The sequence below is a fragment of the Ambystoma mexicanum genome, chromosome 4p (assembly GCF_040938575.1).
Source record: "Ambystoma mexicanum isolate Mex_15411 chromosome 4p, UKY_AmexF1_1, whole genome shotgun sequence".
NCBI classification, from domain to species: domain Eukaryota; kingdom Metazoa; phylum Chordata; class Amphibia; order Caudata; family Ambystomatidae; genus Ambystoma; species Ambystoma mexicanum.
In genome coordinates this window covers 582,748,756-582,771,691 of record NC_090927.1, presented here as the reverse complement: position 1 = coordinate 582,771,691, position 22,936 = coordinate 582,748,756, and the positions used below count along the sequence as shown (strand labels likewise).

General features: G+C 48.3%; 1 protein-coding gene across 1 annotated transcript in view; it reads right to left on the bottom strand.

Annotated features, from left to right (window-relative positions):
* Positions 1–22,936, bottom strand: part of LOC138453366 (elongin-A-like) — a 1,511,245-nt gene that overhangs the window by 1,448,336 nt on the left and 39,973 nt on the right. The window contains exon 2 of the mRNA XM_069606133.1: positions 12,048–12,128. Within this exon, the coding sequence (XP_069462234.1) occupies positions 12,048–12,128 (81 nt within the window). The remainder of the gene's footprint in view (positions 1–12,047; positions 12,129–22,936) is intronic.

The window sequence follows — 22,936 nt, the reverse complement described above, 5'->3', positions numbered from 1 at the left end:
CAAGGCCTTCATGGTATGTTTGGTGGAAGAGAGATTTCACGTCCATGTCCTGAGCAGAGGAGCTGGGGGGGATATATGGGAGAAAACGCAGGATTGTTCTATTTCCACCCATTTTGGGTGCCCCAAGGTCTTGGTCCAGGCCTGAACATGGGCTAGTTGTGGTTCTGTCTGGTATTTCCAAAGGTCGGGGACCCCCAATCCGCCTAATCTGGGGCCGCCCATCATTGTCCTCTGAGGGATGCGTGATTTCCTATCCCTCCAAATGAACCTGAACATTTGCCTCTGCAAGCGGCACAGGGATTGTGGTGGGCAAAGATGAGCAGGTGTAGAGGAAACCAGGAAGCATGTTCATTTTGCAGGCGGTTATACGGCCAAGCAGTGAGATTTCCTACAAGAGCCAGCGGTCAAGATCTCTCTCCAGCTCTCTGAAGAGTGAGGGAAAGTTTGCCTGGTAGACGTCCCCCGGAATTTGGACCCTGAGGTAGGGAATGGCCTTCTCACTCCATTGTATTGGGCATAGCGCTTCCAGGGACTCCTGCTCCCCCTGCCTCCGCCCAATTACCAGAGCTACTGACTTCCCGAAATTGATGGTGAAACCCGCTACTCTCCCAAACCTATGAATCTGTTACGCTCACCTGGTATCCACGGGGACACCACCCAGCCCTGGTTGGATGATTTGCACTCTCGAACCCTCTCCCGGTCCCTTGGTAATGCCTCTGGTTAAAGATGGGTCTTAATATTGTAAAAGGTGGATTCTCCGTCCTGCTCCTCGTGGCAGGGGCGCGTAGATGTGGGGGCGAGCAGCGACCAAGTTCCTTCACTGATGCATGCCCCCTGTAGGAATCCAGGCCTGCTGCGGCTCCGTAGGTTTGGTGCGTTAGTCTTTAAATGCAGTTCTTTTGTTCCTCTTAGTTCGAATAATGTCTTGCTTCTTTCCTTTTAGGTATGGAAAGGTATTTTGGTGTTGTCATGCAGTTTGAAGATGAACATGGGCCGGTAGGCGAAAGCGCAGTGTGCGCGATGCTGTCCGGTGAGTAATGCGCGATGCGCTGCGCTGTTTCACCTTTTATATTGCTAACCTGTGTCTTTTCTCTCCTTGCAGGTTGCGATGTTCTTCGCCGAGCGGCGTAATGTTACAGCAATGATACTGACCAGGAGATGACTACCCAGGTAAGAATTGTGTGGCTTTCTTCATTCGGGAGGAAACGTGAGTAAACACTTACTTATGCTGTCTTTCTTTCTCCTCTTTCCAGGTTATGGTATTCCAGGATGCATGCGGTGCCGGATGATGGAGTTCGTACCTTCAGGTGAGTGGAACTGAAGTCGGCGATGGATTGAAGACAGGATACTATTCCAGGTAAATTTCATAGTGTTCTTTCTCTCTCTGCAGGTCCTTGGTTTCAGGTAAGCTGGCATCAAAGAACCGGACACAGTGAGCGTTACGCTGCCCACAGAAGAATAACGCAAAGCATGTTCTGCTGTTTGGGTGTGGTTTAAATAGTCTCAGTTAAAGTAGTCCAGGTAAAATAGTCTCAAGCCTGCCACACCCAAAGTAGAACCAGGCCTGCCACACCCAAAAGACTAGAACGCTTAGCTCAGTTCCATGTAACTGAGCTATGTGTGTGCCTCCATGTTGGCTGAACCCTCCCCCCCACCCCCCCGGGACTGACTCCAAGAGAGTCTTCGATGAGGTTTTAAGGCCTTTGACCTGGCCCTAACTGGAAGGCTGACTTGCCAGTGAGAGCCAGGGGCAAGGGTCATGACAGAATCTCTGCGACGGCTTGCTCAAGGGAAGCAGCAATATCTGTAATAGATAGAAGGACATAGTCGGCATAGAGTGCAATCTTGTGTTGGGAGGGGCCTACTTGGAGGCCCTTCATTTGTGAGTTTAGGCGGATTCGTTGGCCGAGGAGGTCCATGACCAGGGCAAAGAGGAGGTGAGAAAGAGGGCATCCCTGTCTAGTTCCACAGGTCAAGGGAATCGGGTCAGATAGGAGGCCATTAACTCTTAAGGAGCATCTTTGGGGACTGGTAGTTGGCCAGGACAAGCTTTTTGAAGGTCAGGCCAAAGTGGAAGGATTCAAGGCATAGCCGTAGGGAAGTCCAGTCCACTTTATCAAATGCTTTGGTGGCATCTAGGGGCAATAAAGCAAGCTGCCGTAGGTCCTGGTTTGCGTTGCCTATGAGGTTCAAGGCTCTGCGGATATTGTCACCAGTCGACCTGTGCAGGATGAATCCCGTCTGATCTGGGTTGATGATATCAGGGAGGACACCTGCAAAGCGGTTAGCCTGGATTTTCGAGTATATGTTGGCGTCTAGGTTTAGAAGTGAGATGGGCCTGTACGAGTCATTATCCCTAGGATCTTTCCTGGGCTTAAGAATGAGGACCGTGATCGACTCCTGCATAGAGGGGGTGATGGATCCCGAATTAGCAAACTAATTGAAAAGGGTTGTGAGGGGAGCTATCAATTGGGAGCGTACGATTTTGTAAAATCGTGTTGTAAACCTGTCTGGGACGGGGCTCTGGGTTTGAGACTCTTAATGGCTGCCTCGACTTCCTCACCTGAGATAGGGATCTCGAGGCTCTCCCTCGTGTTGTCGGTGAGGTGAGGCAGGGTTGAATCTTGTAGATGGTCCCGCTGCTCCTTCCGGCTTCTTGGAGATACCGACAGTACATTCAAGAGGTGGGCGACCGCGAGACGTAGTTTGTCTTGCTCTGCATACTGGACTAGGCCCTGGGGGTCACGAAGGCCCAGGATAGTATTTTGTCTAGCAGTGTATTTGCCTTATTGCCTTTGGCATAGTACCCTTGTTTGGTTTTCGTGAGCAGGTGTGCTGTAGCTTCCGCATAATGCGCCTCCAGCCTTTTCCGGGCGGCTTGTAGGGCCCGATTGGATTTCGGGGACCAACCAGTGCGTTTGTGGGCAGCCCCGGCCTCATGGACCTCATTCTCCAGGATAATGCGAGTCTGCTGCCTGTGCTTGCGAAAGGCCGGCCCCTGAGCTATTAGTTCTCCTCTTACCACGGCTTTCATAGCATCCCAGGTGTTAGCTGGGGAAGTGTCCTCATTCAGGTATTCCCTGAAGAAATTTGCAATGGATTTCGCTATAGTGTCTCTTACTGACATGTGATTTAGGATGGGATCATACAGGTTCCATCGTCGTCGGGCGGGGGGGTCCGGGTCGTGGGCTCGGAGTTTCAGAGCAACCGGAGCGTGGTCAGAGAGCACCCTGGGGCCAATGACGACGTCGTCCGGAAGGCAAGGATCTGCGTGGAGGCCAACAGGTCGATCCGGGAGAAGGTTCAATGCACGTATGAATAAAAGGAGTAGTCTCTTTCGTTGGGGTAGATCACTCTCCATTAGTCGACCATGCCCAGGGTCCAGAAAAGGTGGAGAAGGCCTGTCGCCAATCTAGCATCTCAGGCGGTCGAGGGATGCAATTTGTCTTTTAACAGGTCGGGAACCCCGTTAAAGTCCCCTCTGATGATAGAGTTTGGCCCTCGGTGAATGGAAGGAGGGATTCTTCCAAGTCTGTGTAGAACCCCTCCTGTTTGTCGTTCGGGGCGTAGACTGAAATGAGGGAGTAGATTTGTCCATAAATGAGACATTTGACCGCCATGAAGCGGCCCTCCGGGCAGCACATAGTGTCCAAGATTTGTGATCTTACCCCTTTAGTGAAGAGGATCGCAGTGCCCACTTTCTTTGTGCCATTGGAAGCTAAAAATTGCAGTGGGAAAAAGCTGTTACGGAGCCGGGAGAAATCCACCGGGATTAAGTGGGTCTCCTGCAGGAAGACTACAGAGGCTTCCCCCTCTTGTAAGTGGTGCAACATAGATTTTCTTTTGGGGGGGGGAGTTTAAGCCCCTGACGTTTGGCGTGACAAATTTCAATTTCTGGTGCGTAGGGGGTGCATCCTGGGTTGCCTCAAACGGGAGGTTACTACATTATCTGGGGGAGCCGGTTCCTTTTGGTCGGACCTCCCCCTCACCAACTGGGCAAATATCGCCAACAAGTAATCAGTCAGTGAGATTCCACTCCAAGGGAAAGTTGGTGTCATGCACCCTGGAGTCGGGCATGGGCTGTGCGAAGCCCGTAGCAGCATGATTTTAATTTCTTGTTTCGGAGTCATCTACATTCGCTAGGGTCACCGGGGGTCATTTTGCCTTCCGTTTCTCTGCACTCTTGTCCAGGCCAGACGTTTCGACTTGACAGGAGAGCCGCCTGGGTCCTGTGGGTTAGGATTGGCCTGCGGATCTCCCGCCCCTCCAAGAGAGTTTGAGCGCAGGATTGTAGCTGCATCTCCCAGGTGGCTGATCCATTGGAGAGTTCCTTTGTAGGTGAATTGGAGAGCTATCGGGAACAGCCATCAGTAGCGAACCTGGTGCTCCTGGAGGAAAAGGGTGAGAGGACGAAGGGCTCAATGCTTTTGCATCGTCACAAGAGGCAAGCCTCATAGATTTGGAGAGAGGAGCCCTGAAAGGAAAGCTTGTCCCAAGTTCTTCCTATTGCAGAGATGGCTTCCTTGGTGGTGTAAAAGTGCACCCTTGTTATTACATCTGGCTGGGAGGCTGCTCCTATGCCCCAACGGGGGCGCAACCTGTGGGTATGGTCCAGGGCGAGTTGTGTCTTGTCTAGGTGTGGGAGCAGCGACTGAAAAAAGTAACCCACGTACTCAGCCAAGTCTTTGTCCAGGACTGAGGAGGGCACCGCTCGGATCCACAGGTTGTTGCGTTGTGCCCTGTTTTCGAGGTCTTCTTGTTTAAATTCGAGAATTTCATTTTTATCAAGCAGCGTCTGAATTGACCGTCGGACTTCTGTCAACGTTGCAGAGTGTTCCTGGGTCAAATCCTCCACTTCACCTAGCCTTTGTCCCATGTCTGTGATCCTCTGGTCCGTTTGCTTCAGCTTTGTGGTGAGCTCCAACAATCAGGACCTGAATTGGGTTTTGATATCAGACATGAAAGCTTGGAGATCTTCTTTGGTTGCCAATTGTTCCCTATCTTCCAAGGATTTTTGAGGTGAGAGTTTCGGGCGTCCGATTTCCTCCCCTTGTCAGAAGAAAGGAGCATGGTGGTAATAGCTGCATGTTTAGGGGGTTTCAGGTGCTTGGCCATTTCTGCGAGTCATGCTCAGGGAATGCTCGAGTGATCCTCGGGGGTGCAAGGGCGAGGCCCGGGGGGGGGGGGTATTTCAGTGAGGGCGCTCCCCTCAGTCAGTGGAAAAACGTTGCAGGCACCTCCGCAGTCCCGGTGGGCCAGGCGCAGCTTTGAGGATTCGGGGGAGAAGTAAGGTCCTGTTTGGGAGCTGGACAAAGGTCATCCACCTCAAGCTGGATCCTTGTTGCAGAAGGGTTTCAGGGGGCGGGGGGGAGAGATCAGCTTGCTGCCTAGAGGTCAAAGTTTGCAGGGTCCCCTGGCTGGGGTGAGCAGGTGGGGTGATGGAGGTGAAGCTGAGCCCTGAGCGGAGTCTCCCTGTTCTTTGATATGTGGGAGGGCGGCTCTCCTAGATGGGAGTAGTTGGTTATATGGGCGTGATTGGTGCCGGTGGCAGTCGTCTGGGCTGAAGTTAGGCAGAGTCCTGAGAAAGTAGGGCTGTGCAGGCCAAAACAGCTTCCCTGTATGTGCCCTTACCTCCGGTTCATCAGATGTAGAAATACAGAACAATGCTTCTTTTGGTGTTCAACAAGTTTCCATCTGGGTCCCCCAGGCAGTGTCACCTGCGGAGCTATCTTCCCATTATCTCCATGTTGCTGAGTAGATTTTTCCTTCAGTGGGTTCATGGGTTAATTTGGTCCGGTTGGAGTCCGAAGGCCCTCTGAGCTTGGGCGAGCCCAGGGGTCAGGGCCAGAAGAATTGCAGGCAGGGTCCAGGACCCTGACAGAGGCAGCGGGTCCCAGGGGGCTGCCAGGGTAAGAGACTCCTCCAAGAGGAGCTGGTTCTGATGAAGGGGCAAGCTCCTGCAAAGTTGCTGCAGGTGTTGAGGATTGTGCTCCGGTTCACAGGAAGCAGATCCCTACGTGGGGCTTAAGCAGTGGAATCGGGCTTGAGGAGGCAAGGCCAGGATGAGGAGGAAACTCCGTCGGGGCGGCAGGAGGAAGCCGGTTATTCAGCTGAATGGAGCGCCTCAGCTGGGGTGGTCGTGGCGGGCGGCTGGGACTGCAGTGCTCGTGTCACCAGGTGTGTGGTATGAGCTCACCTCTGTATGAGGGCTCTGACAGCGTGCAGCACTGAGGAGCAGAGAAGCAAGACCGTACTGTGCCGCTCACCCTCCAGAGAGTGAGGCGCCCAGAGATGGTAAGCAAGAGAGGGGGTCGGGGACGGGCGGTCCAGCTGTTTCGATTCTCCCGACAGTGGCGGGCAGCTCACGGCAGTGCTCCGTTTTACGGCAGTTTATTGTGGGCTGTCAAGGGCCATCTCTGTGCGCTCACAGAATATCTGTTCCTCCGGTCCCACTGAGATGAGAAGGCAGGGGCCGCCTGACAGGCTAGCGTCTCTGCAGGCAAGCGCTACCTTGGCTGCAGGTCATTGCGGGCAATAGCGGGTGCCTCAGATGTTGGGCCTGGGTCCGCTGTCCGCCATCTTAGGTTTTTCGGCCGCGGGCGCTTCAGGAGCTTCAGAGGCTGCGGGCGCCGGCCCGGGACAACGATATATGATATGATATGATAGTTTATTTATATAGCGCCTATACACAATGTGTTTCAAAGCGCTTCAAGGCAAGGGAGGGAACAAGGGAAAAAAACAATGACATTCTTACAGGCCATGAACAGTAAGGATGTGAAATTAACTATCGTACTCGGCCTGACGACATTTCAGATGGTGCAAGAGCTAAAACATAGATAAGGAACGTAGGGGGAGAGTGGGAAGAAAATGGAAACAGACAGGCGACTACCGTACTAGGCCTGACGACATTTCTGGTAGAGCCGGAAAAAAAACAAGAGGTGAGGGAGAGGGGTGCAGAAAGGTAGGGGAGGAACAAAACAAGCGACTATCATATTAGGCCTGACGACATTTTAGATAGTGCTGGAGAGGGGTTGGGGAGGAAAAACACAGTAAGGGGAGGGAGGAGGAGACAGATGAGGTTGCTATTATACTAGGTCCAGGGACAATTCTGATAGAGTACGTGCATAGAATAAAGTAAGGGGAGGAGATAGGAAAAGGGAGAAGGGAAAGGAGGAGAGATCAGAGAGTTAGCAGTCAAAAGAGTGGAGAAGCAAGAGGGGAGAGTGAATACAATTGCAGAAGTCAGTAGTAACACATAATGTTGCAAGCCAGGATACAAGATGAAGATGGGAACAGCATGATTCATGGCCACCATGAGTACAAGATGCAAAAGAAGTTCAACATGAGAGTTGAGAAAGGGTGACGCACCATGAATGAATGAAGTCCTTAAAAGTCAAATCCAGCATTGTCCACAAGACGGTGATGGTGAAACCAGAATGTATCAGGACAGACTCCTGCTGAAGTAGGCTTGAGTGGGGTGAGGGGGGAGCAGGGTAGAATAATCAAACGAAACAGGCAACACCTGTGTGCCAGAATGGGGGGCACAAGGGAACATCACGGGGGGGATAAGGGCTCCACTCAGCTTCAGCAGCTGCCCTGTCGTTCCGGTGACCGAAGAAGTCTTATTTGGGTTAAGATGACATCAGGAAACATATCTTATGACATATCTTATGACGGTGAGTTCCGGGCTTTGCACGGAGGCCATCAGAGGAGCAGCCACATCGATGGCGCTCCAGGCCACGCCCCAGATCATCCACTTAGTCCTCTCTTAGCTCAATGTCTGTTATTCTAACATTTAGTTTTATTCCATTAAGTCCGTGTTGACCTGGTTGTGTTGTAGGTTCTCGACTTATCCTTCGATTTTTATTTTATATATATATATATTCTTTTTTTTTTCACCTTTCCACGTAGCTCTGTTATGGACGTTTGGATGTCGGTGCGCGGGGGTCCACCATCACACCCGCTATGTCCTCTTTAATGGAAGTGTTATCCATGGTGGGGCCTGGGGTGTGGGAGTTCCCGGGGTGGGAGGGCTGTTCTCTCTTGAATCGTTGCAGTGCCTCCAGACCTTTTGTGTGGGGTCCCTCTGTTGGCCCCTTCTCCCCTTCTTGCCCCCCTATCTTGTTATTTGTGGCAGCTTATTACTTCTTGGCCTTAGCCCTGCTCTGGGGCTCTGGCAGTCCTGGAATCACTTCCGCCCCCGGTGCATGCGGGGGTTCGGTGCCCTTCTGTGGCGGACCTCTAATGATGAGGCCTTCTTGGTCCTCCTTTTCTGCAGGACGGTACTCCTTCTAACCTTATTTGCTGTGGGGTGGGGCTTGTTGCTGGCCTTGCTCTGTGTTTATCTCCACTCCTCGCTGCTGGGCTGGGGGTTTGTGGCACTGGGAGGGTTGCCTCTCTTTCCATCACACCTCCCCCTCAGGTTCACCTATTGTCCTTGTCTAGTGTTCAGTGTTCTGGGGGTTCATTGATGCTTTCTTAGCATGCTTCTTTCACCCCTTATGCCCCCTTTCCTTCCCCTTAGTCCTTTTCTCCTCGGGTGCCTCTTCTGTGGTGTAGCTTATCTATGGCTCTGAGTCTAAGGTGTTTATTGCTTCTTAGGGCCCCCCGGGGCCCGCCTGGAGCCTCTGGGGCTTTGTGTGGTTTTGGTGTTGGGGAATGGAGTTGCAACATGGATTAGATCATTGTTTGCCATTTTTCTTTTCTTCTTTTTTTTTCTTTTCCCCCCCCTCTCCCTCCACAGTCCTCTTGTAGTTGCCCTGGATGTTTGATGGCAGGGTGGGGGGGGGGGGTTGAAGTCTCACACCCCCCTCTATCTCCTGCCGCTGTCTGCGCACCCTTTGCCCGGTTTTCCCTGCAGGTGGGGGATGGCACTGAGACAAGAGCTATCCCTCTTCACGCTGCAGCCTCCCCCCACCAGCACCCCCGGTCCGCCTCAGCTGTAGCTTGCCGTCAGGTGTATCCACTGCCTTGCGGTTCTTCTCAGACACACCACTGGAGTCTTCCCTCCAGTCTGATCCGGGATATGAGTGCCACTGGTCTCGGGGTGCCCCGCTTCCTGGCTGGTGTCTGTGGCAGCGTTTCTCCCGCGTCAGAGAGTCTTGGGAGTTATTGGCTCGATCCGACGTTGGGGTGAGGCCGCCTTCTGCCGCTTGAGGGCTGCTTTGGCTCGCCTCCCAGATCTGCTGCGGTGCTTTGGATGAGGCGGATCTGCTCGACCTATCGTCTGCTGGGGGGTGCGATCTCCTCGGCTGAGGCCTCTTTCATCACCTCCCCCTCTCCTTTTGCTGTTCGTGCCTGCTGCAAGCCGTTGCTGCTCAGCAGGCCTCTGGGCGAACTATGCGTCCACACTTGCAGGGCTGGTCAATAGGTGTCTGCCGCTCTGATTTTTGGGTATTATGCTCCCCACTTCTTCCAGTGGCCGTATTGTCATTTTTGTACCAATTTATGGTTCTTGAAGCGCTCTTTTATCATCTCTTCTTTCTCCAGGCATGGGGAGATGCGTTTCTGGCAGCCATTGCCATCCATGCCCCCTAGTGGTCTCGGTACATGTAGTTTTAACAAAAGGGGATCGAGCAGAGTCTTTCGATTGAGGGCCCATGTGGCGCTAGACTACTCTGCGGCTGGTCTTTCCCTGCTGTTTTAACAATTCTGTAACACACACTGTCCTTGTTCTTTAATTCACCTTGTGTTGCCATTTGCAACCTTCGCTCATCACAGTCCGCTTTACTATCGGGTCTCCCTCTGACTCACTGGCTGTAAAGAACTGCTTGCCGTTTCTTGTCTCTGGAGTAAAGGACGATACCACGGTAGCAAGCGTCTCTCCTGGCTTTGATTATCAGCGTAAGAGGGCTCAGTGCACTGTTGACATCTCCTACACCACACGCTGGCTGTTACCCCCGGTCTTATAATTCCATTCAGAGGCTTTGCGGGTCTGGGTCGAAAAGGGCAAGGGCACTTCTATCCTTGTTGTCCTTTTGTTTGGTTGTGGCCGCCTTTCTCCTTCTCTTGAACTCCTGTTCTGGAATAGCCGACTCATCGTGTGGTTTGCCTTGCTCATAGTGTGCTCTTGTGTTCCACCTTTTATCCCTGTGGGGAAGGGAAAGGGCCGTCAGGTGTGTGTGGTTATTAATTGTCTGACTCTTCCTGACACTTGTGTTGGGACATGTCAGGTAAACAGCTCTGGTGTTAGTCTGTTGTTTTTCGTGCTGTAAGAAAAGATGTGTCGGAAAAGGGGGGTTAAAGCTTCTGAATATCCTACGAGGTAGGATGGAGAAGAATTGTTATAAGGAAGGAGGTACCGCGTCTCACCTGTCAGTGTCCCACATCCACTCCCTGAGGACCCCCCCATCCAGGTGATCCTCCTGCACTGGTCCACCCCCAGGAACTGGATCCAATACTGATGGCCGTGTCCTGGCCACCTGGATGTCGGATCCCTGGGGACTAGCGGGTGAGACACCTTTAGGTTTCTCACACGAGGCGATTTCAAAATAGGGGCTACTCTAACATTAATCTCAAGAAAGCAGAAGTGAAAGCCAAGGCAATTAACAGATTGGACTTATTGGCTCCAAAATAAGAACACATTTTTATTGGACAGAATGTCTACGATTCCTTGCCATATATAATTTTGATAGCCAACAAATATATAAAATCATTAAAAAACATTGCCACCTGTTGCATCTGGACACTGACATTAATAAATACATAGAAAAATATCCAAGCTTTACGTACACCAGGACTCCAACACTCAAATCCATGTTAAGCCCCTCATTTATGCATGAAAACAAGTAACATGGTTCCAAATGGATACAGAAATACAGGCTCCAGGTTTTTTTTAAATGTGGTAACTACTTTATGTGATTCTGTGCCTTGAACACCAACAATGTATCCATCAACCAACATGGTGATGGTTAACATCAGGCAATTTATTAATGGCAGTTCGAAATGTGTTGTTAATGCCATATTTTGTATTAGCAAGGAAGCATATATTGGAAGCACAATCCGAGAGCTAAGAGTCATGATCTGAGAACACCTGAGCATGATTGGCAATCAGGACCTTGTGTAGTATCCTAATGCAAATCCATCATGTCATTTGATACTTAGAATGTAGAACCTGGGTAGCCCCGGGGGGGTGGGGGGGAGCGTTGTTCAGGACTTCAGGGTAGGGGCTTGAACTGTACAGATGTACCATCCATAACCTCTTGGATGCTGACTTTTTAAATGTTACAGTGTAGCGACAAAGATGGGAGGATGGAATTTGGCAGGCAAGTAATTCTGTAGCAAGGTGGTTGATAGTTGCACTAAATGAAAAACCTTGGAGGGTCTGTGGCTTATGTCAATTGTGCATAACTATAAGAGTTTTGTTTCCATCTGGTACACTTAAGAGGGTGATTTTCTTAATTGCTTCTTGTTAGTGTTCGTTCTTCTGCAATGAGGGGTATTTCCAATCTTCACCCTTGTGTTGCATACTACAAACTGTTCCCTTGCAGTCACGTTCTGTTTTGTGTTCTCTCTCTGTTTTGTCTGTTGCTTTTCTATGATTTTCATTTCTGTCATATGTCATCTTTGGGAGGTGCTATGGAAGTTTATAGGAATACTTTGGGGAGGAAGGATAGCTCAGGGGCAACATGTTTGTCTTGGAAGCAAGGCAACGCAGCGCAACACAGGATTGAATTCCGACCCTGCACTTAGAACCCACTTGTTGGTATTAAGCGCGTTATAAATGAACAAATGTAATTCTAATTACTCATCAGTGTTATTTTGTGAAAAGGAGGTGTGTAGCACCCTTGCATATATAGAAATGGATATCTGAGCTTTTTGGTATTTTTGGGGGATAGAAGGGAGGTGTGTAGTATCCTACTGCAAATGTATGATGTCATTTGATGCTTAGAATGTAGAACTTGGGTAGCCCCGGGCTCCAGGGGCGAGCATTGCTCAGGACTTCAGGGAAGGAGCTTGAACTGTACAGATGTACCATCCATAACCTCCTGCCTAACTGCTATGCTTAACACTGTAATTTAATAAAGCAAGTTCATTTTTATACTTACCGGCATCCTGAGTGTTCGTGCTCTGCCTGATTCACTTGCATGAAGTCCCAGGATGCTGACTTTGCATGTTACAACCCCAAACTGCAAATACACAACAAGGTGTCTTAAGTATAAAGAGGGTATCGTCCATGCAACAAGCATATAACACAAACAGTTAGAACACTACCCCAAAATTTGGTGCTCTTAAGCAACAAAAGTTCACATAACGTGCAGCAGTCCTAGTGTGAGGATCGCCATGGATTATTCTCATTGGAGACTCTACTGGTTGTGGTGTATACAAAGAAGGACAGAAGGATAGATGTGAGTTCTAACTATCCCTCCCTAAGTGCCCACTTTTGCTAGGAAATGCTGATGTACCGCTTATCTAACAGTGACAGGAAACTGAATGGAATATCTAACCAATTCTAGTATGCACCTACCATCAGTTGCTATTAGGAGTGAGTCTCACATCAGAAGTAGGCACACTGTGTAAATATAAAGTGTGTCCTATGACTAAGCAGTAAAAATTGGGCTAAGTAATGTAGCACAATCACATTCCTTATGTCAGTCTACGTATGGTGAAAATACTATTTATTAACCTGTAGAAGTGACTAGGAGTGTGTAGGTGTTAGTAAAAGATGACCTAGGTCGTCAGTTTAATAAAACCAGGTACTGAAATTACCCAACCCTTATATACAAACCCATAGGGTGTTTTCTGTTAGGGTGTCTCAAAAAATAGACTGAAGACAAAAATAGGCTTTCCCCCTTACGAAGGGGGAAAGCCTAAAAGGCACCCACCCGAGTGTGGAAGCTAGAACCGATAATTTCTTAGAGTGCTAAGAAACTGCCCTTGGTATCACATTGGCAAACAATCATCAGATGGTAGATAATAGGATCTTAAATTTGTTGGACTTTAAACAGTTTCATGCAGCTTAAAAGGAGGAGACAGAGAACTTGCATTACTCCAACTGGAAGCAAGTTACATTTGTACATTTCTGACGGTATATGATGGTTTCAACTCTGACCATGAATTCAATGTTTTTATTGTAAACTTCAAAGTTTATATGCATTTTCGGAGCAATAGTGCCAACAGGGATCATCACTTCATCCATGCAAACGCACACTCCTTCCCTTTTAGATACAAACATTTCATGGGAGTGTGAAAAACCAGAGAGTGCTTCACAAACTAGTCCTCTGGGATCCTGTACACAGGTGGCCATGGAAGGGCCATCGCTTTTGGATCCCGACCCTGGGGGCCGACAAGCGAGGGAGGATCACCTGTGTAAGGGGTCCTTGGGGAGTGGGGGGAGAAACACCTGATGGCGAGACATGGTATCCCCCTAGTTCCATAACCCATCTAACCCCTAGCCATGCTTATTTTATGGGCAACTACAGCTCCCATAATGCCTCCCCCGGTTACATTGGCCACACTACTGAGCCGAGGAAGATGAGGAATACGGTCAGGCAGATTACTTCCACAGACTTGCACCGGCTCTGTCCCTGTAATGAGACCAGGCAGAGTCAGGCATGTAATCCGAACTATATACACTTGACACTTGTTAAAATGCCAGTCAGACAAATAAAAAATGACGCACACTGTGAGCGAGGCTGGGTAAGAGAAGGAACAGCTCTTTCGGGGCTGATGCAAACCAGGCAATGGAAGTCGGGAGGCCAAGGGGCTGATCTACAAGCTAGGCGAGAATCCACCCACTTGCCGGAAGCCGTAAGCGTTCCAAGACTGAAACTGAGTGAGCTGAAGAAAGAAACTTTCAAGGTACTTGAAAGCAGCCTGCAATCCTTCAGGGTGAATAACGGAGTTGGGGATGCGCAGAGGAGGCGCTGGAAACGGCCTTTGCTGATGCATGAAGAGCGATTGATGTAAAGAAGGCTGGTAAACGCAACCAGTGAGTTATCGAAGGCAACAAAAGTTTGTTTTGAAAGCAAAAGTAACTGCAACTCAAAAGTTGAAGGTTGTGTATGCCGATAAAATGCATAATGAAAATAATAATTGTTGAATTGTAAGAAGAATGGATACAAAGTAACAGAGTGGTCCTGCGAGATAAAGGTGCACATTCAAAAGTCTCTGTGAAATGTACGGAGTTGATTCGGAGTCAAAGACAAGAAAGCAACCGTAATCCCGAAAGAAAGTTGAATGAATGAAAAGCAAAATATATGAACTTTGAATATGCCAAAAGGGAAAAATATATGAGCTATGAAAGAGGACAAGAAAGCAAACCAAAGAGACTGAGAAACTACAAGTACCCAAGAGGCATTGGTGTTGTAAGAGGCGGAAGATTGTGGATTGCAGAATTATTGAGAGAGCGGTCGAAGTGGTCATATAGAGGTTTATGTAAAATCCTTGCAGTTTCGAAAGTCTTCAAGACACCTGAGACAAAACTTGGGGAAGGGAATCCCCACAAAGTGAAAGACGGGCTTGGGGCTGGCAGAGGGAAGCCTGTGCAGAACTGTGTGGTCAAGTGAAAGGGGAAAGACAGACTCGAGCCTGACAGAGGGAAGCCTGTACTGTAAAAGTCAAAGTGGAACTGTTATTTCTGACAAGGCAGACAAAGCCCAAGGAAGTGATTGAACTACCAGAAGCTTGCAGCCCAAGCATGAACTGTTAAATTGTACTAGTAAGTAAAGGTTTGCAAGACTGACAGAACTGTGCCATCCACCTGTACCTTTTAGGAAACTCTCTAGACCCTTTGGTGCTGAACGTGGGGAAGCGAGTTGTTATTTAAAGCCATTCTGACATTTCTTATGAGACACTATTTTCCTTTTGAATTCCCTTAGCACATTTGTCATTTTGAGAAGGAGTGCAAGGTTAGGTTTTCTTAGTATAGGCCTTTTTATTTTGACTATGACTGACTTGGACTGTTTTGTTATTTATTTAATGTTCGCGATTACACCCATTCTAGAGTTAGGGCCAGTTAGGAATTATATCAACCCAACATAATTACTAAATAAAGGTTTTTGAAACTTGTATCCATTGTGTCTGTGTCTATTATTGATACCATGCCTGTCTTACATGGGCATGACTTTTTAACACTGCCATTAGCAAGGCACAAGCTAATTACTAATCAATGCGTCCATTTTCTATTCGTTGCCAACGGAACTCGGGCCCTTTCAGCCCTGTCCGAATGTCTGTTTTAACAATGTAGTGTAACATTGGAACTAACTGGCAATAATCAAGAGCCATTGCACCCATATATTGAAGGTTATTACAAAATGTAAGTCCTCACCCCCAGCTACCAGCTTCTTGCCTACCCTATGAACCTAGTTCCTTAGGTTTATTTTGGGGGTTGAAGACCGCTACAGGAGGCTATGATTCTGTGGTTCGTGAATTGTCCCATGAACTCAACTCGTGTTAATCACAAGCCCACAACAATTCGGTATGACTTTCATTAATTCATCCATTCTCTAATCACCACTTAAAAGCACAGATTTTATACAGGGCTTGAATCCTGTCACATGAACATTAACTGTAACATACTTTATATTTAACAATGCCACTACGTAACGTCGTTGGTCCAGGACACCACGACTACCTACCTGATTATATCTGAGGTACCAAACATGATGTCAATTGCATGGTATAAACAGTTACAGTAATGTCATCTGTCAACTCACCCCGGGATGCAAGTGGAGGTCCGAGCACTGGCGTTAAGACTTCTCGAATATAAAATAAGCAACCTCTACACTACACAATAAAACGTAGAAGTCGAACCCTTCCTACCTATAAGAATACACAGAATTTCTTATTTCTCTAATGATTTTCAGATACTACATGGAAATTACTTGCATACCCATGACTACGTAAAGAGCCTACTGGGCTGTAACCTGAACTGAATATAACTGAACAGAATATCATTTTGAGAATAGGTAAGGGGTACTCCTGTTGCTGGATCTGCCCTATTCTTACAAACTTTACCAACTTTAAAAAACAAATTCATCTTTTTTTTATTATTGCCTTTTCTTACCTAGAATATTACGATCCGCATATTTCATTTTATTCCCTAACCTTTGACCTAGAAGAGGTAACTATTTGTCTTGAACCCCTTGGTAAAAAGAAAGAACTGGCTTTAATCATAGTTTATTTTGCTTAACAATGTTCGCTTTTATTTCTGTCAGCTTGAACCGACACTTCAACCCACGATACACAGCACAACCTTAGTACTTTATCCGCAGGATAATCCTGATTTAGGGCCTCATCACGAGTTGGGCTGTATCCCGGCTGTAATACCGCCCGACTGTAATAGCCTTAGCACCCACTGGTCCGGCAGTATTACCGCTGGATCATGGGTTGGGAGTTAACAGTAAATCCCCATTCTCCATTGGATCCAATGGGGCATTTTTGGCACTAATATTGCAGGCTAATACAGCCGGCAGTAATAACGCCAAAACAGGGCACTAAATGGGATTTTCACCTCCAGAAAACAGCCCATTTAGCGCCCAACTCGTGATCGGGCCAGCCCTTAAATGCAGTGGTAATACCGGTACTGCCGTATTTAAGGGCTAAAGCCCAACTCGTGATGAGGCCCTTAGTGTGTTAGCAAGAATTACTTACCCCAATAGGTAAGATGTTTATTGGATGGTGTTATGATTACTAGTGAATTCTATGTTAAGTTTGTTCCTCTGTTTCGCTAACCCTTTGTTCCACCTCTCCCATGCGGTCATCGAGGTTCTCCACTATAGATGATATTTCGGTCATGCAGTTCCTGAATTCCACCTTTATAACCGCTAGAAGGGCTTGTATGTCCTCCTTGGTGGCCCAGTGACCTGCTGCCCTGTCTGGCGATTGGGTTATAGCTCGCCTGGGGTCTGATTTCTTGCTCCAATCTTGCTGTAGCATACCAGCGATGTCAGTTGCCTTCTGGGGTTTAGGTTGATTGGCTATTGTGTTTGGGGTGCCTTAGGTTGAGGGTTTCGGCCGATGGGCCTATTGTCATTGCCAGATGCTTTCCCTGCTATCTTCCTGCCCCTACCGCCCTTGCGGGGTGCCAATGTGGTTTTTAGGGGATGGGGGTTCCTGTTTCCCTCTTCGTTGCTTGGTTGTCTGTTGCTGCTGGTAAAGAAGTTGGGCGCTATGCAGTGCAGTTGTTGGCCTCCCCTTTCCAGCCCTCTTAGGCTGCTTCTGCCTTCAGGTTTCTATGGTCAGGTTGTTGTCTGTTGTCCCCCTTAGTGTTTGGGGGGGCCAGCCCACTGGCAGTGCTGGGAGGGGAGGGGGTGGAGGGCCATGCGCTGTGTTGGAGATGGGCTTGGCTCTCCTCCGCCTTCTAGGTTCCTTCAGTCAATCAGGGTACAGCCTTTTATCTTTAAATGTCCCTGGTGGCAGCCAACTGGCTCTCACACGCTTTGTTTTATGGGGGGGGGCTTACTTCACTCCCAATTCCCCGGGGGCCTCCTCCTCCGCTCCACCGGGTCCTCTGTCCCTCAGTAGCCGCTCGTCAAGCTGAGGATTTCAATGGGGCTTTATGTTCCTGCTCTGTTTGCTGTGAAAGGGCACGCCGACAGCAGTTCCGTGCCTCCCTGCTGGCTCTGGTGATACAGCCGACAGCCCGCCGCATGTCGCACTGTGAGCTCACTTACCTCACTGCCCTTGTTGGGCTCGTTTCCAGCCCTCCAGGGCTCGCTCCTCCTGCCGGGGCAGGCACCAGTCTCCGGCGGCCTCCGGGCACTCCGGAGCACTTCTCCTCTTCTACGCCTTCCTCACTCCAGAATCAGTTTGCTGCAGGTGTCTTGCAGTGTGTGCGGGACGGGCCAGCTTCCGCTTTCAGCACAGCGGGGCGGCATTGAAGCTGCAGGCCACTTCTTAGTTGGTGCTGATCTCCCCGCGCGCTTCACCAGGCGGCCGCCATGTTGTGGGTAGTCCGCCGGAGAACGCGCCCAATCTTCTCACAAGGATTTCTTCTGTTGTGGGTGTCGGTTTCACCTATTACTTCAGGAAATTGTTTACCAGGCATTCCGCTGCTGTTTGATGTTGTCCCTTGCTCGGTGTCCTGGGTTTGGCCCCATGTAACTGTTGTTTCAGCTCGGAGCACGCATGGATCTCTCAACGAAGCGTCCGCATGGCCGGCGCTCCAAGCCACGCCCCCCTTTACCTAGGTTTTAAAATCAGCTTCAAAATGTTCAAAGGAAAAGAAAAGTCTTCAACCAGTTCTTATCAGTCCAAGGTCAAAATAATAAAATGTCATCAAACAAAATCCACTGGTCACAATTCTCTGGCTTTGTTGAAACGATCCCCTTCCAATGCCATCATAGAAAATAGCACTAATTGTAATCTTATCTTCAAGATTCTCTGCCACAGTTTAAAAAGAATAATTACTTTTGTGACTTCTCCAGCTACAACTCTACATTGGGTTAGCACTTTTGCATTTGGTATATTTGTCAGGATGCTTCTCTTTGGGTTTTGTGAGAAACCTGAAGGTACTCTAATATCTACATCCCGGGGATCTTCTATTCAGTTGGCCAGGGATGGCCATCGCTTTTGGATCCCGACCCTGGGGGTGGACAAGCGAGGGAGGATCACCTGACTGCAGGGTCTTTGGGGATTGGAGAGAGGGCACCTGAAGGCGGTACATGATAGCCCCCTTTCCTGATACTGACACACCTTCCCCTCCCTTAGCCTTTATGGGCTATTGCCAATCTCATCCCATCCTCCCCTGTAGAAGAAGAAGATGCAACTAGTAATAGTACAGATTTCCTCTTATAAACAACACTCTGGTACTGGGATGAAGAGGAATGGCCTGGAGCCATGTGGCAATGAAGAGGCTCAAGCAGGGTCAGGCAGTTGAGTATAGCACGTTTCATCTGCAGCCTGTTAGTAGTAGAAGAGAGTATAAAAGATGGAATCGAGAAGCACATGAAAGGTGGAGGCGCAGAAGGGAAAGAGCCAAGGAATTGCTGTGCTGAGGAGTGAGAAGCCGAGACGATGACACGAGAGTCTTGCTGAGGTGATTGTGCAGGACTGGAAGCCCTTGTGAGGGAAGGCGTACAGCAAGCGATGTCAGGGCGCAGAGGCGGAGCCAAGCACAAAGACCGGTGTATGCTGAGGGGAGCACCCGACGAACTGGCGAGGTGGTTTTCCCAATCGGGGAAAAGCCGCTGAATGGAGCTGCAGAGACCTGGTAAGCATCGGGAGACACTAGGAACACCGGATCGCTCCAAAGGACCTTGGAAATAATAACGGTCCACAGAAGTAGTGAAATATTACACTTTCTGAATGTCATACTGAATGAAAGGCTATTTAAGCCCATACAATAGAACATTACATTTACTGTAAACTGAATGAAAAACGCTATCCTTATGCATACAAAGCAACATTACATTTACTGATTATTGTGCGGCAGAAAAGTCATGGTTTGAATGAAAATAAGTAAATGTCCAGCATGGGGTCTGGCATAGATTCACATGCTCATGGAAATTCCCTGTCATCAGGCTGGGAATCTTCGGTAAAAGAAAAAACTGTTTCACTTTCACTTAAAAACTGTATTTCTCCCCTAAACCAATAACTGTCCTCTAGGTCATACTGCCCCCATCCAATGACAGTCCTCTCCCTAAGCCCCGCCTCTGGCAGCCATCTTCAGATTTTTATTGCACGCTTTCGTATTGGGAGTTGTGAGAAACCTGAGGGTATTCTCCCGGAAGACCTCGACAATCCCTTATTCAGGTGGCCACGAAAGCGCTGGCCCTCTCTTATCCGAACCCTGAAAGCAGACGAGCAGGGAACGTTCACCTTGGTAGGGGAGCCTGGGGTTATGCTCAGGAGAATGCCCAAAGGGAGACACAAAGTATGTTACCGGGAAGAATTAGAGGAGGGTGAGATCCCTGAGACCTTTGAGGGCAGTGCCACATCTACCCTCTTCCTCCCACTGAACCTCTTACCTGAATTCACAGACCCCTCTGTATATAATCAATTGTTAGGGAGAATTCTCATTTCTGTGCTAATTCCCTTCAACCTTAGAGCCCCCCAGCTCTTTTGCTAGACTTACAGACTTTTTAATTTTGACCCTGGAATGAGTGAGACATTTCTCACTCTCTCATGTGTTTTGACCCGATTTGGAATATTTGTATCCACTGTTTTTGGAGTCTGACCAACTCCATAAGCTACTTTTTGTATGGTGACACACAGCACTTTCAGTGCAGTGTCACAGAAAAATCCTTTAGATTTCTCATAAGGTTTAAATACCTTTTTCTTGTGTGTACTACTGTTCCCAAGAATAGCAAAGTGAAATTGACTTTACTTAACTTTTCTATTTGTAGGTCCAGGACACTCCATCTTATATGGAGTGCTGGGGGGTTACCTAGTAGCCCTTTAACTTACATTCTCATGTAAAAAAAAATATTTTACCCTCCCTACTTTAAATGGCTGGTGGCAGTGGTTTAATTTTCCTACCGTTGTGCTTTTCTACCGCAGGCTGAACTGTCAACTGCAGTACAGCACCCATGGGTGACCATTTCGTCAAAATGGCCCTGGTCTTCTTTTTTTGCCATTTTCTGTTTGAGGTCATTCTTGGATTTTACTCTGTGCGTCGAGGCAGATTTGAGCCCTTTGTTTGTTTTGTCTTTGGTGGGCTTCAGCCTTCAAGCCTGCCTCTGGCTCCAGTGTGTCTGGAAAGGCAGGATGTGAGGGAGGTTCCTGAAACACCCCTGTCCTGTCTCTAGGAATACCTGAATACAACCTGTCCTGATTGGCTGACTGGCTGTCCTTCCAGGACAGCCACCCTGCTGTGTTATTGACAGCCTAGTCTGTGCATGAATGGGAGAAACTTACTTAAAAGGTGATGGTTTTGGGACTAGAGGCAGAGTCGGCCACTGGGAGGAATACCCGACAAAGAAACCGTGAACAAAGCTTGCTGCATCCAGCTGGACCTTTGAATTGCCCAATGAAGCCCTGCTGCCGTGCTGAAACTCCTTTTTCCAATTCGACAGACAAGCTCCGGAAGGGATGACTTCTTCCCTTGGGTTAGTGGGACCAACTAACCCCAAGATGAACTCCACTGGACCATCTTCCCCAACAGGCTGTACTTCTTTGCTGATGCAAGAACCGAGTTCCAGGGGTCGAGAAATCCATAGTCGAGTGAAATGTCTGAAATCCGGCGAGGAGCTCCAGGAGTCACCTATGGACCCTCCAGAAGCAGGAAAACCAGAGCTGGAGTCCTCTCACCAGAGTGCAGGAGCCAACGAGTGAAGGAAGTCCAAGCGGTATCCGGGATCCGTGATGGTGCTGTTTACTAAGCGCTGAAACTGCAAACTGCAGCTGAACCGAAAAGAACCCGTAGTTGCAGAGGACCTCCCAAGTACTGCCGCAGGAGCCCTCCAGACGTCCTCCCTCTTGTCCCTATGACTGGGGCTCAGGAACACTGGGTCTGCACCGCTGTAGCAAGACAGAATCCAGCTGGACCACTCTTCTTGAAACCAGAGGTACTGTTTAGACTTGGGGTACTTCTTTTAGCTGTACTTTTCTCAGTTGGGAATTGCAGTGGCTTACCTTTTAGAGCTGATTCCAACTCACTTTTCACAGGCTTAACAGCTTGTAGGAATTGTGTAAGAAGCATATCCAAAGAGTATCCACTAACTTGTTCTGATTCTGAAAAGTAATTTTAAAGTGTATTTTGATTGTTACATGAATTGCCTTTTTAAAGAACGCTTATTTAAAAAATTGATGTTAATTAAATAAATATTTATAAAAGAAACCTTGAGTGTTAGTGTTACTTGGCTACTTGTATTTACGGATTTCATTTGCACAGCTCTACAGCTCACATTTACCCCTCTTGAGATTGTCCTGGCTGCTCATTCACACTACAAACCTGTGTAGTACAGACCTATACCAAAAGGTGGGTTACCTAATACCAAGCAGATAAGTGTAATGTAGTCTCACACAGTGTGACTGCACCAATTCTTGCCCAACACTGGTGGCAGGCGGTGGAAGTGGCGTAGAGTGGTTACATTGATTATTTGTTGTACTTGTGCCCAATTAAAGGCTAAGCTCCACCAAAAAGTTAAGCGATTGTAACTTGCCAAATAAGGATAACCTTAATGAGTCAGCCCTGACTTGTCTGACAGTAGAACAACTGAAAGAAATGTGTAAGACCAGGGGTCTAACTATGAAAGGAAAATAATGTGAATTGATTGTAAGGTTGTTAAATCACCAAAGCTTGGGTTGTAGGCCTGTAACACCTACTAGCCAAAATAATGTGGAAGATAATGAAGATTCTAGTTTAGAGTTAAACTCCAATCTGCAAGAGGAGTCAGAGGAGGGAGATGAGTCTCCAGAAGGGAGCCACTCTCTTCCATAGCCTGCCCATGTACCTCAGTCACTTCCCATTGGGACCTCACAAGGTCCAAATCTTAACGCAGAATATGTTGCACTTGAAAGACTAAGGTTAGAGTTGGAGTTCAAGAAACAGATGTCCAAGCTGAAACCAAACATCAAGATGTGAAACTAAGAGAAAGAGAGATGCAGTATGAAATGGAAATGAGAAAAATGTCCCTTGATTCTGCTTCCCATTCAGGGTCTTCTAGGTCTACTAGTTCCAAGAGGCCTCGCTTGCCCAAAGAAGCAGTGAGTATGTATGAACCTAAACTTGATGTGTTGGATTGGCTGGGTAAGTTTGAATACACACATGTCTTCAAGGAATAAGTGGGAATGATTTGATTCCATGCCTCATGTCTAGGCTCCCCCTGACTGGCTGTGATGCTGTTAAGGAGTTGGGTGCCAGTGACAGAAAGGATTATGAGTCACTTAAGCTGGCATTAATATCTAGATTTGGGAAAACTCCTTCCCAGTACCATAAGAGGTTTAATACCCTCAAAAAGACTAATGGTACCCTTTGGGCTACCTGGGTATCTGAATTTTTGAAAAACATAAATGGTTGGGTTAAGGGGTACATAGTAAACATCTTTGAAGG